The sequence below is a fragment of the Octopus bimaculoides genome, chromosome 21 (assembly GCF_046866305.1).
Source record: "Octopus bimaculoides isolate indiv1 chromosome 21, ASM4686630v1, whole genome shotgun sequence".
NCBI lineage: Eukaryota > Metazoa > Mollusca > Cephalopoda > Octopoda > Octopodidae > Octopus > Octopus bimaculoides.
Window position 1 is genome coordinate 31,923,859 of NC_142948.1, and position 14,662 is coordinate 31,938,520.

The following is a 14,662-nucleotide window of genomic DNA, read 5'->3' on the forward strand; positions in this document are numbered from 1 at the left end:
AAAAGTGTATCAATAAAGTGACATTTTCAGTCACTTATTTAAACTTTCTCTGTTACATCATTAAATACAATTACATGCGATAGATGGGTTTTGAGAGATAAATTTGCTAATTTTCCTAAATTTTAATTCGTGTGCATGAGGTGGTCTACAGAATTTGATGAGTCCCCGGGAAATTATTCTCCAAGGGAAATGACTCAATTTATTTCACTACACTTATTTCCCTTTAAAGGTTGTTTTGGTAACGCATATACAATATGGCCGATTGATAGTACTTTAAGAATTATATATATACATATTTACTTACGTGTACATATATTTAGTCACCGCATTAAACATGCCACCCTTTGAGAGAATGCATCCAATGTTTTATGCTATAAGTAACTTTAGACGAAGAAAATTCAAAGAATGCGCCGAATTATGCACCAGTATTCTTGAAAAAACGCCCTACGATGAGGTAAATAGCACTAAATATTCATTTGACAACAATGGCCGCGAAAGATTTTAACTTGTTGCCTGTTTGAATTCTTTTGAGAATTCATTTAATTATTTCTTTTATTTTAGATTTATATTTAGTTACTGAACGTAGATAATAGCGAATACAAATGGAAAAGATATTTTAAATAATAAAATTAACAACGAATAAAAAGGATTTTGTGTGCAGAGTGGAATAACTTTCTTCTTCTTCTCTCTTTTCACTGTATTCAACTCCTTGTATCTTTTCAACGATCTCCAAAAGTCTCATCAGTATACTTTCCCTCCTTTTTCTCTCTCCAAGGAAAAGAAATATTTCTTAAGCAATTATTTTATCTTTTGTCTTTTACTTATTTCAATGATTGGACTGTCGCCATGCTGGAGCACCACCATCACGGCTTTAGTCGAACAAATCGACTCCTTTACCTGATTTATTTTTACAATCTTGGTACTTATTCCATCGGACTCCTTTGTTGAATTGCTAATTCACTGACGTAAACAAACCAATACTGGTTGCCAAGTGGTGGTGGTGGTGGTGGGGAACAAACACAAAGACACATCAATCAATCTATCTATCAACATGACCGGCTTCTTTCATTGTTCTTGAACGTAAGTCTTCAATTTCAACACTCCCACGAGCTTTTGTAACCTCATTACCACTGTTATAACGACACCGTCATACAGTGGGAGGTATCCTCATCACCACCCACTGCTATGTCCCACTGGTACATATCTGTGTACCAGGCTCTGTGAGCTACGAATCCTCATCGCCAATGTAATTTCCTTCATTATGATAACATATTTCATTGTCTCTGTGGGACTGACCTGAACAGCGTACCTCGCTGACTGACATTACTGACTGTGTCTGTCCACTATTTATTAGTAGTGGATCAACCCACTTCTCACCTGGGTTCATCTGCCACAACAATTACATAAAATTAAAAGCAATTTTTTTTCTCAAACATCTAGTATTTTATTTTTGTTCTGATTTAGGCAGCTTGGTCATTGAAAACACGGGCATTGACTGAACAAGTTTATGTCGATGATGCAGATTTGGAAGAAGAAACTATTGCTGAGAGCATTCTTGATGAAAATGCCCTTGCTCAGAATGTACGTCCAGGGACTTCATTGCAATCAAGCTCATTGGAATCCAGGCCGGATGGTATAAACCCTGCAATCAGGTTTGTTTATTGTTTATCTTCCTTCAAATTATTATATAGCAGAGACTCCAGCTAAGAAGATCTCAAGAAGGAATTGTAATTCCAAAATATCATCGGACTATAGATAACCAAATTATAACAGATATATAGTCCATTTTTTGTTCTATAGTGCATTGTTGTACCATTCTAAACTTTTTATTCTTTACAAACAATACACAATGCTTCAAGCGAACTACAATACTCTCTTATCATTATTGTTTTTTCTTTATGTTTATCAGAGTTGACTTTACCTTCTATCTTTTCAGGTTTAATAAAACATTGAGGTTTTTAATCACTTCTACCTCTACCTCTGGGGCAGGTGTGAGTGTGTGGTTAAGAAGCTTGCTTTCCAACCATGTGGGTTTGAGTTCAGTCCCATTGTGTGGCACTTTGGGCCAGTGTCTTCTGCTTATAACTTTGTGTTGACCAAAGTCTTGTGAGTGGGTTTGGTAAGCAGAAGCTGGAAGAAGTCCATTGTGTGCATGTGTGTTTGTGTGTGTATACATAGATGCAAATATAGATATACTCATATATACATTCACACTTACACATTTATATCTATATATGTGTGTGTGTGTGTCTCTCAGTATCATGAGATGGTTGCAAACGAGCATCACCATCATACAAGCGATGTTGTTCATTTCTTGTTTTCTGTGAAAGACACGTCTGGTCATGAGGAAATCTCCATCACAACCCCAACCACTACTACCCCTCCTCTCCTGCCCCCCCCATTATCCTCGCAATCATCACCCCCATCACCACCACCATTGTTACCACTACTACTATTCTCACTGCTGCCATCATCGTCATTATCATCATCATCATTTGTTTGACTAAACTTTACAATGCAGTACCCCTGTATGGCCACAGTCCAGTGACTGAAACTGGTAAATGGTAATCTCTCTCTCTCTCTCTCTGTTTCTCTCTCTCTCTCTCTCTCTCTCTCTCTCTCTCTATATATATATATATATATATATATATATATGCCCCTGGACTGGCTTGTGCGGGTGGCACATAAAAGACACCATTTCGAGCGTGGCCGTTTTCGTGCGGGTGACACGTAAAAGCACCCACTACACTCTCTGAGTGGTTGGCGTTAGGAAGGGCATCCAGCTGTAGAAACTCTGCCAAATTAGACTGGAGCCTGGTGTTGCCATCCGGTCTCACCAGTCCTCAGTCAAATCGTCCAACCCATGCTAGCATGGAAAGCGGACGTTAAACGATGATGATACAATTAAACCTTGGGAGAGGCATTATGCCGGTAATAAACACACGCATTGGTTCAGTCCTTTATTAATTTATATAGTTTTTTTGTTAAATTATTTCATTGCACTCTTGCAATCTCTTCAGTAACTTGTCTCTCCACTTCCATTTATTTTGAATGTATGATCTGGCGTTGTTTTGGCGTTTAATTGTATTTCTTTCAACACACGTATCCACATCAAGAATCTTGCACACAAAATACACATACGAAATATATATATATATACGTATATATATATATATATATATATATATATATATATATATATATCAGTCAATGTCTTAAAATAAGGAGAACCAGAGGAACTTTTCCAAGAAAGCATTAATAATATATTATTTGATTGGAATGAATTGTTTCACATGTGCTTTTATGTGTATTTGACAGACCTGTGACACAGTCTGGCCGTCCAGTAACTGGTTTTATTCGTCCAGGAACTCAGTCAAGCAGACCAGGCACTATGGAGTCAGCACTTCAGACTGCACGCACTGCACACACAGCTCGGCCAGTCAGCTCAACATCTGCTAGATATGTGCGGTTGGGGACAGTAAGTAGATTTTTTTACTTCCTATTAACCCTTTAGCGTTCAGATTTCTTTCTGTCAAATGCTTATTTATTCACATTGTTTTGAATTAATCATGCATTATCTCGTAACTTCGAGATTTCAAGGATGTGATTTTTTTTGTTAGAATGAAACTATAAGGTTTACATGAGAGGCTGAATCTGGCTGGTTTGAATATAAAACATCTAGAATATTTGAGCCTCACCAACATCACCATCGTTAATGAATGTCCATTGTCCATGCTGGTTTGGATTGGATGGTTTGATCAGAGCTGGCAAGCTGAGGAGCTGCACCAGACTCCAGTCTGATTTGGCACAGTTTCTATGGCTGGATGCCCTTCCTAATGCCAACCACTTTAAAGAGTGTGCTGGGTACTTTTTATGTGGCACTGCACGGGTGCTTTTACAGGGTACCGTCTATTAGGGCTGCATTAAATGTTAACCCATTAGCACTCAGATTAGTTTATCAAATGTAATCAGGAGCACTCCGTCGATTATAATGATGAGGGTCCCAGCTGATATGATCAATGGAACAGCTTGCTTGTGAAATTAATGTGCAACTGGCTGAGCACTCCACAGACAAGCATACCCTTGACATAGCTCTCAGGGAGATTCAGTATGATACAGAGTGTGACAGCAATAGTGTAACACAAGATGAAAAGTGCCGCCCAGAGTTGACTGCCTCGTCCCTAGCTACGCTAGTGTTACCAAGCAATCATTCATTCAATGATTTAATTAATGTTGCTGTTTTCTTTTGTTGCAGGCGTCTATGGTTTCCTCACCTGATGGTGCTTTCATCAATTTGGCCCGTTTGAACTTAAATAAATACTCACTTCGTCCAGAATTATCCAAGTCTCTCTTTGAATATATTTTCTATCATGAGAATGACATTCGAACAGTAAGAGTATAATTATTTTTTTTCTTTTTAATTTGATAATGTGAAGATGAACATATCTGGGTGGATATGGATGTCTGTACTCTTCATTTAGAAATAAAAGTTCCAATACATTGATAGAATAAGATTTTGAAAGTAGAAGCACTAAGGTTTATTAAACCACAACAAATGTGAAGATGTTGATGAAGACCATCCATGTTTCATCTTTCCGTTTATGTTTATTTGACAGGCTTCAAAGTTTGCAAATATGGCTTTGAAGAACAGCAAGGACCAGGTTTGGTGGTGGCAATTCCATTATGCCAAGTGCTGCTACAGGTGATTGTTTTTTTTACTTTATCTCTCTCCTCATCACCTTTCACTCCATCTGTGTGTGTGTGTATGTATATATATATATATATATATATACTTTTCTATGTATGTCTGTCTATGTATGTATGTGTATGTATATATGTAGATGTGTGTGTATGTATGTATGTATATATATATATATATATATATATATATATATATATATATATATATATATATATATATATATATATATATATATATATATACATGTCTGGAGTCTGGAGGCTATAGTGGAAGATTTGCAATGTGTCACACAATTGGACTGAACTCAGAACCGTGTGGTTGGGGAGCAAATATCTTACCACGCAGCCACAACATGCTTCGACACCAAATTCTGTCGACCAAATTTATTTGCAAAGCATTGGGTTTTAGTAGAAAACACTTGCCCAAGGTGCTACGCAGTAAGAGTGAACCTGAAGCATATTTTTGTTTTAATTCCAGTTTTAAAATGTTGTATTGTGTTTCATTCTATTTTGTACAGAATGGGTCTGTATCGTGATGCTGAGGTGTATTTGAAGCAAGCTCTGAATGAACAAGAGACTGTGGCCATTTACCATTACATCAGTAAAGTCTACGTGAAGTTGGACCAGCCTCTCAACGCTATCGACATGTACAAAAGTGGCTTGAACAGGTTTGCAGGAGAGGTAACTCTGCTGATTGGCATTGCTAGGATTTATGAAGTAAGTTGGTTCACCTCACAGATTGAAGGTTGAATGGGCTCTAGGTGGTAGTAGTGGTGGTGGTGGTGATAATGCTAGTGGCAATTATGGTGAGGGTTTCTTTCAGTTTCCATCTATCAAAATCCACTCACAAGATTTTGGTTGGCCTGTGGCTATCGTAGATGGAACTGAACCCAGAACCATGTAGTTGGGAAGCAAGCTTTTTAGCACACAACAACGCCTGCACCTAAAAGAAAGCTGATCACCTATTGGGTTCTTGAGCTGGCCCTGAGTATTGGTTTGAAAATATAAGGACACAGACTGTGTCATATAGCCAGCTGGAGACGATGTCTCCTGGGGCTAAATTACAGCAACATTTGTCCTAAACCAGGACTGCCATGTTATGTTGGCAAAAATCTTTACTCCAGATGAAATACTGTTAAGCATTTTACCTGGTACAGTAACAATTCCAACAGTTTGCCATCTTATTAAAGATTTAAATTAAGAACACTGTAAAACAGACTGTTTGTATCATAGAACAAAGGTCAGTCTCAGGAAGATTGGTATCAAAAGGGTTAATATTGATGGAATCAGGATAACACACTTTGTTATTGAATGTGTTCTGATACAATTTGACATCATCACCTGGTCTTTGGCAGCTGTTAGGAAAGTCCATATTCTTGCAAGCATTCAAACTGGATTTCTGGTCTGAAGATAACCTGTTCTCTTCTATCTGTTGGTCTAGCAAAAGAGATCATGCTGACCTTCCTCTTGTAATGGAATCATTAATTAATCAAATCTACCAAGTTTATAAATGGAATTAGTTGTCTTGTACCTTATCGATTTTGCTGCCTGTCAATATTCTTCCATTTGTGTCAGAAGTTAATTCCCAGTGAAATACTGATTTCATAAATTGGCACTAATACCAGAAATGTGTCAGAGACATCAGTACAAGACTCTTGGGAGAGGCAAAACTAATAAGATGTGAACAAAGAATCTTGGAAGATGGAATTATATATTGGTAGACATTTAGTCTGGTGCTTTACTGTTTACTTTCCATCTTTCCCATTCCAAGTAAAATAATATGGATTACATATTTCAGTATCTTTGGTTTTCTGAACCGCCAAGTTATGGTGCTGTAAACACACCAACACTGGTTGTCAAGCGATGATGGGGGAACAAACACATACACAAAGACACACACACATGTAGCACAAATAGTGAGGGATTATCAATCTGGGCAAAAAACTTCAAAGCTCTCTGTTGACACACCAGGCTAACAGTATTACCTAGACTGGCATGGTTTTTACAGCTGGATGCCTTTCCATATACCATTCTTTCTTTTAGCTTTCATATCTCGTTTCATCCCTGTTTATGAATTCTTCTTCTATTTCTTCCTCTTCTCCCTTTCTTAATTGGTAGAGCCTGAACCAGCTGGAAGAGTCTGTGAAGTACTACCGCAAGGTGCTGGAATTGGACAGCATGCAAGTGGAAGCTATAGCGTGTATTGCCACAAACCATTTCTACAACGACCAGCCTGAAGTGGCCCTGAAGTACTTCAGGTAGGGTTGGAGGAAGGATTTGATTGTGTGGGGCACAAATGGAGAGAGAGGGAGGGAGGGATATAGAAAGGAGGGAGAGGAGATGGAGAAGGGAGAGTGATAAAGAGAGAGAGATGGAGAGAGCAAGAGAGAGGGTGAGAAAGAAAAAAGATGAGAAACAGAGGAAGGTGGAGAAGAAGAGTGAGAGAGGGAAAGTGAGAGAGATGGAGAGAGTGAGAGAGAAAGAGGGTGAGAATGAAAAAGATGAGAAACAGAGGGAGGAAGAGGAGAAGGAGGGGAGAGGGAGAAGGTATTTTATCTTTTACTTGTTTCAGTTGTTGGACTGTGGTCATACTGGAGCACTGTTTTGAATTGTTTAGGTGAACATCACAAATAACACAACACGCATTAAACATTATACATCACACATTTCACATCACACATTTCACATCACATGTTTCACATCACATGTTTCGCATAACATATTTCACATCACACAGAAACTGGCCTGTTGATGGTGTATATACATTAAATATGATACATAGATGGCTATTTTAATTTAATATTGCCTCAATCCTATACTGGATGCTTGTGTGCCTCCTTGTGTTGACATCACCCAACAGTTGTAAATGAACATCACCATTATTCAAGCAGTGTCCTTTGTTGCCAGTCTTCTATGAAATTATGTCTTGCTTGGTGGGGAAATATTACTTGCTTGAAAAACATTTGAGGGTTGGTGACAGCAAGGGCATCTGTCCATATAAAATTTGCATCAACGAATCCTTTCTGACCTATGCAAGCATGGAAAAAAAATGGACATTAAAACTACAATAGCAATAATGGTATATACACACACATATACAAACATCTGTAAAATTAAACGAATATAGATGCATGTTCGGTAGTATTTAACCTCTTCTAATATGATGATTCCTTTTGACTTTCTGTGTAGGCGGCTGCTTCAGATGGGGGTGTACAAGTCTGAGTTGTTCTGCAACATGGGTCTCTGTTGTTTCTATGCTCAGCAGTTTGACATGGTAATGGTGTGTTTCAGCAAAGCCTTGGCTTTGGCTGACGACAACATGGTTCTGGCAGACATCTGGTACAATGTGGGACATGTAGCCATTGTAAGTTGCTCTATTCTCCTCTCTGTTCTCACTGTTCCTATGTTTATATTCCTCTCCACTGTTATTCTCATGTTTACATTCTTCTCCACTGTTATTCTCATTTTTATATTCTTCTCCGCTGTTATTCTTATATTCACATTCTTCTCCACTGTTATTCTTATATTTACAATACCTGTTTTAGTCTTCAGGTTCCACATTTGATATTATTATTATTATTATTGTTTTTGTTGTTGTTATCATCATCCTAATGACTGTTATATTTTTTTAGGGAATCGGTGACCTTGATCTGGCTCACCAGTGTTTCAGGATGGCTCTCTCTAATAACAACGACCATGCTGAAGCTTACAATAACTTTGGGGTTATTGAGTTAAAGAGAGGACACTTGGAAATGGTAACAGCAGCATTTCTTACTTGTTGGGGTTTTTTTTTCTGCAGATTCTTAAAAACTTTTAATTTTAGTTTATTTGTTTTGTGGTTTGTTTCCCCCCTCCTTTTTCTCTGTCTCTTCTCTTTCATCCCCTCTTCCTCTGCTCACCTATTCTCCTCCTCCTCCTTGTGCTTCTATTAGAAAGGATTATTATTATTATTACTGAGGTGGTGAACTGGCAGAATCATTAGCGTGCTGGATGAAATGTGTAGTGGTATTTCGTCTGTCTTTACGTTCTGAGTTCAAATTCTGCCAAGGTCGACTTTGCCTTTCATCCTCTCGGAGGTTGATAAAATGAGTACCAGTTGCGTACTGGGGTCAATGTAATCAACTGACCCCCTCTCCAAATTTCCAGCCTGGTGCCTTCATTAGAAAGGATTATTATTATCATTATTATTATTATTAAGGTGGTGAGCTGACAGAATTGTAAGCATGCTGGGCAAAATTCTTATTTCATTTCATCCAGCTTCATGTTCTGGGTTCAAATTCCACCAAGGTCGACTTTGCCTTTCATCCTTTCAGGGTTGATAAAATAAGTACCAGTTGAGTACTGGGATCAATATAATCAACTATCCCCCTCCTCCAAATTTCAGGCCTTGTGCCTTTAGTAGAAAGGGTCATTATTATTTGCTTCTCATTTTTATTATATAAATGTAAAATGTATGATTTTATGAAGACTGTTTCGCTTTTATAAGATATTTCTGTTATCCAAATAATGTCTCATGGTATCATTTTATTTTTCTATTCTCTAGGCAAGGTCTTTCTATCAGTCTGCTTTTGTTTTGGCTCCGCACATGTTTGAACCACATTACAACTATGCGGCACTCAACGAGAAGGTAATTAATATATTTACAGTAATTTTGTTTCTATTTTCTGTCTTCTTTAAATTGAAAAAGAGCCTCTACACAAAACATTGATGGCTAGTACACATCTCTATCTCCCTCTTGTCCCTGTTATTCTGTTTCTCACATCACACTTTCTCCCTCTGGTTCTTTTGTTGTTGTTCTGTCTTACCATCTTGGTCATGTGGCTGTGAATGAACAGAGATAACATAGACTAATGAAGATGCCTTAGTCTTGCAAAGAATATGGCAGACCCTGTATGGTTGGTGGCCTGATAAAATGGATGAATTGCACCAGGTTCCATTGTCAACTTTTGGTATGGTTTCTACAGCTGGATACCTTTCCTAATTCCAACCACTTTACAGAGTGTACTGGGTGTTTTTTTTTTTACATAGCACCAGCACCAGCAAGGTCTACTTTGGCACAGTTTCTAAGGCTAGATAGCCTTCCTAATTCCAACAACTTCGCAGAGTGTACTGGGTGCTTTTTACATGACACCAGCACTGGTGACTGGTGAAGGTGCTTTGGCATGGTTTATTTGGTCAGATGCCTTTCCTAATGCCAGCCACTACAGAGTGTACCGGTCACTTTTTACCTGGCATCAGCACCGGTGCTATCTTTGATGAATTGTTCCTCTTCATTTTGTCTTTGACTACCAATATCTTCACTGATGAATGCTAATGTCTCATTGTTTCTTTCTCCACAACCAGCTGGGTGATCTGCAGGGCAGTTACAATGCTGTGCTGAAGGCATTGAAGGCCTTCCCTCAGCATACAGAGTCGAAGGATCTGTTGCAGCAGCTGTGTCAGCACTTTTCTCTTCTTTGATGGTTTGGCTGCAAGAACAGCAACAACAACAGCAGCAGCAGAAGCAGCAGCAGTAGCAATTGTAGTAGATATAATGATGACAGTAGCATCAACAACAATAGTGGAAATAACAGCAGTAGCAACAGCAACAGCAACAACAACAACAGCGATGACAACTGTGGCAGTAACAAGAAAATGTGTCACAATGATGACAGGTTGGGATTTACTGATATAAGGGTTGGGAGTGAGAGAGAGAGAGAGGAGGGGGGAGGTTGTGAAAGGGAGAAAAGAGAGAGGGAGGAGGGAGAGAGAAAGAGAATGAGGAAGGGGAGAGGGGTGTGAAAGAGAGAGATTTAGAGACAGATGAAGAGAGAAAGAACTAGAAAGAATGGAACAGAGACAGAGAGAGTGAGATAATGAGGAGGGGAGAAGGGTGTGAAAGGGAGAAGAGAAAGAGTGAGAGGGAGAAAGAAAACAAGAAAGAGCGGAACATAGAGAGAGAGAGAGAAAATTAAAGCGAATTGTACTGGATTTATCAACCAGTAATATCTTAGGACAGCGTTTGTCCTAACTTTTTTGTCATGACCCACTGAAGGGTTGGGACTCACTGAAGGGTCAGGACCCACAATTTGAAAGACGCTGGTTTATATTCTGCACTCTGCATCCGCTTGCTTTTTTTTTTTTTTTTATCCTTCCCTTCTTTTCTTGTCACGACCCATTTTATTTATCTTGCGATCCACTGAAAGGTCGGGGTCTACAGTTTGAAAAACGCTGCCTTAGCGGGGGGGGGGGGGATATAGCACAAAGAAATTCAATGTTTATTTCTGTTAAGATTTGAAGTTGAAGAATAAGAACAAAAGAAAGAAGAATAAAAAGAAAAAGAATAAAAGTATGTCTATATTCTCATATTTTATTGTCTCTTGCAATCTTTTATTTTTTAATTTTTTACTTGTTTCAGTCATTAGACTGTGGCCATGCTGGGGCCCGGCCCGGCCTTGTAGAACTTTAAGCTGAATGAATTGACCGCAATACTTTCTTTTCTTTTTTTTTTTTTTTTTAAAGTCTGGTACTTATTCTATCACTGTCTTTTGCTGAACCACTATGTTACAGGGATGTAAACACACCAACACTGGTTGTCAAACACAAAGACATATGCACATACACATATATGACTGGCTTCTTTCAGTTTCCGTCTACCGAATCCACTCATAAAGCTTTCGTCGGCGTGAGGTTATAGTAGAAGACACTTACCCGAGATGCTATTCAGTGGGACTGAACCGAGGACCATGTGGTTGGTAAACAAGCTTCTTACCACAGCCACGTATTTGCATGTATGTGTGTGTGTGTTTGCATGTGTTTATATGTAAGTATTTGTGTGTCTTCATGTCTGGACATTATTTAACAGTTGTAGATGAGTGTCAGTGTCTGTCTGTCTGTCTGCCTGTCTGTCTGTCTCTGTCTGTCTGTCTGTCTGTCTGTCTCTCTCTCCGTTTGTGTGTGTGTGTGAATACGCACGCATGCAGTAGTATAAAAATACCAAGAGACAAAATCCTGAAATGACAAGTGATTAAATGGAGATACGTACAAGTTACTTCCCTGATCAATACGCTCGAGAACTCCAATGCACACACGCAAAATAAAATTACAAACATTATTTTTACGTAGTTTTTGCCTATAGTGGAAAGGGTTATTTATTTGTCACTTCAGAATTAATTCAACGCTGCCACTGCAGATAATCTTCCATCCATGGGCTGAACTCGGAAACAATTTATTGTTTCCATGTAAATAGTAACTATTCATGTGGATGCATGTATGGGTGAATAACACACAGATACATGTATGCGTGTGTGTGTGTGTATACCTAGATATGCACCTATATATACAGGTAGACGTAGGTATGCACATACCTGTACGTATATATGCATATACTCATTTATTATTTGTTTTATATATATATATATATATATATATATATATATATATATATATATATATATATATATATATATATATCGTCGTCGTCGTCGTTTAACGTCCGCTTTCCATGCTAGCATGGGTTGGACGATTTGACTGAGGACTGGTGAAACCAGATGGCTACACCAGGCTCCAATCTGATTTGGCAGAGTTTCTACAGCTGGATGCCCTTCCTAACGCCAACCACTCAGAGAGTGTAGTGGGTGCTTTTACGTGTCACCCGCACGAAGGCCAGTCAGGCGGTACTGGCAACGGCCACGCTATATATATATATATATATATCCTGTACGCGTTTATATATGCTTAATGTGTGTGTGTGTGTGTACATAGGCGCAGGTGTGGCTTTGTGGTAAGAAGCCTGCTTCTCAACCACATCATTCCGAGTTTAGTCCACGGATGGAATTTATAAATATTTTAATGCACCGCTACACGTTTCTTAAGAAAATAATCCGTATTCCTGGGATGATGATTACAACACAGTCCGTACTACTTCGAACGTTAATACCATATGGCCCGAAGAAATGAACGCATGAATACGATGTCCACCCGATGTCAATGGATACTGCGGGCTATTCTGTAAATCATCCCAGGAATATAGACCACGATCGTAAGAAACACGTGACTTGCAGAAACGCACGTAGCGATTCATTAACATATTTATAATTCCATCTAAGGATTGTTGGCGACATGCTGGTTGAATCGTAAGCACGCTGGACGAAAAGCTTTGCGGTATTTCGCCCGTCGCTCCGTTCTGAGTTCAAATTCCACCGATGTCGACTTTTCCTTTTTATCCTTTCGGGGTTGATAAATTAAGTACCAGTAAAACACTGAGGATCGATGTAATCGACTGCACCACCTCCCCGCAAATTTCAGGCCTTGTGCCTATAGTAGAAAGGTTTATTATTATTATTATTATTATTATTATTATTATTATTATTATTATTATTATCCTACATTATATAGGCACAGCTCAGTGCAACTCTACCAAAAACTGTCATTGCCAAATGACCAGCATAATCAAATAGATGCTTTCCCGTAATCGAACTTAAAGTATATATATATATATCGTGGTAAGTAGCTGCTTACCAACCACATGGTTCCGGGTTCATTCCCACTGCGTGGCGCCTTGGGCAAGTGTCTTCTACTATAGCCTCGGGCCGACCAAAGCCTTGTGAGTGGATTTGGTAGACGGAAACTGAAAGAAGCCCGTCGTATATATGTATATATATATATATGTATGTGTGTTTATGTGTCTGTGTTTGTCCCCCCACCATCGCTTGACAACCGATGCTGGTGTGCTTACGTCCCCGTAACTTAGCAGTTCGGCACAAAGAGACCGATAGAATAAGTACTAGGCTCGACTAAAGGCGGTGCTCCAGCATGGCCGCAGTCAAATGACTGAAACTAGTAAAAGAGTAAAAAGAGTATATATATATCAGGGGCTTGCACTGCAAGCTCTGATTTTTTATCCATATCATCAGAAAATACGTCCAGGTGCTTTCGAAATATTCAGTCCCATAATTCCCGAGTTAGCCAGCTGAAATGGTGCAATAGCCTGGCGGTAAGTTTGAATTTTTTTTATCCAAAACATTTGTTTGCACTGTTATATTTTTGGAGTGTTCTGAAAACAAAAATATAATCTTTATTATATTTCTTATTTCAGAAGTAGCTAATTAATCTTAAATTAATTTAACTTAGGTTATTTTTCCGTTTTGTTAAAATTGACTTAAAATTTATGCAGACGAAATGAGTGAAACGATATTTTGAGAAATAGTTTTTCGAAAAGAGACTTCGATGGAAAACAATTAATTATAAACAGTGGGAGACCAATACCGAATTTACCTAATTTGCGAAGCTACAAGAAATTCACGAGACAATTTCAGGTTAATTTATATGAAAAGAAAAAATGGCTAACTGGAAGTGCTTCCCTTAATAAATTATTCTCTTGGCCTTTTTACTTTTTTACTCTTTTACTTGTTTCAGTCATTTGACTGCGGCCATGCTGGAGCACCGCCTTTTTGTCGAACAAATCGACCCCAGGACTTATTCTTTGTAAGCCTAGTACTTATTCTATCGGCCTTTTTGCCGAACCGCTAAGTTACGGGGACGTAAACACACTAGCATCGGTTGTCAAGAAAAATGAGAAAGCTAAGTTTGGGTACTATTCAAGAAGAGTGGTCCCTGTTGTATTTGTGCTTGCACATCGTAGATTAATCTATTTCTACGATGTGGCCAAGTCCACCAATTTGGTAGGGGTTACGCAAAAGATAATTACTTGTAATGTCTCTCATGTACTGATACCATTGAACAACCAGTAGATGTTGAAAGACCGGTCATATCAGACGATGCATGTACGGCTGTATTATGGTGCCATAGATACGTGAGAAGAATAAAGTCCTGTAGTCGTAATTTGGAATTTTCCAGAAACGAAGACGTTTTAATGGACTCTTTACCAAAAGCAGGTAGTGTATAATTTATTTACTTTGTTTAAAAAAAATTGTTTACTTTGTGTAAAGAAATTATTTTATTTGTTTAGAAAAAAAACCCC

The 14,662-nt window shown here is 38.4% G+C and overlaps 1 protein-coding gene across 1 annotated transcript; it reads left to right on the forward strand.

Annotated features, from left to right (window-relative positions):
- The first annotated feature begins 228 nt into the window (after positions 1-228).
- LOC106876944 (tetratricopeptide repeat protein 8) lies at positions 229-11,048 on the forward strand. Its single transcript, XM_089339017.1, has 11 exons — positions 229-454; positions 1,465-1,652; positions 3,319-3,478; positions 4,256-4,390; positions 4,617-4,702; positions 5,220-5,418; positions 6,820-6,959; positions 7,891-8,065; positions 8,334-8,456; positions 9,245-9,328; positions 10,045-11,048. The coding sequence occupies exons 1-11, from the start codon at positions 335-337 to the stop codon at positions 10,159-10,161; spliced, it is 1,527 nt and encodes a 508-aa protein (XP_089195143.1). The 5' UTR covers positions 229-334; the 3' UTR covers positions 10,162-11,048.
- The last annotated feature ends 3,614 nt before the right edge of the window (positions 11,049-14,662 follow it).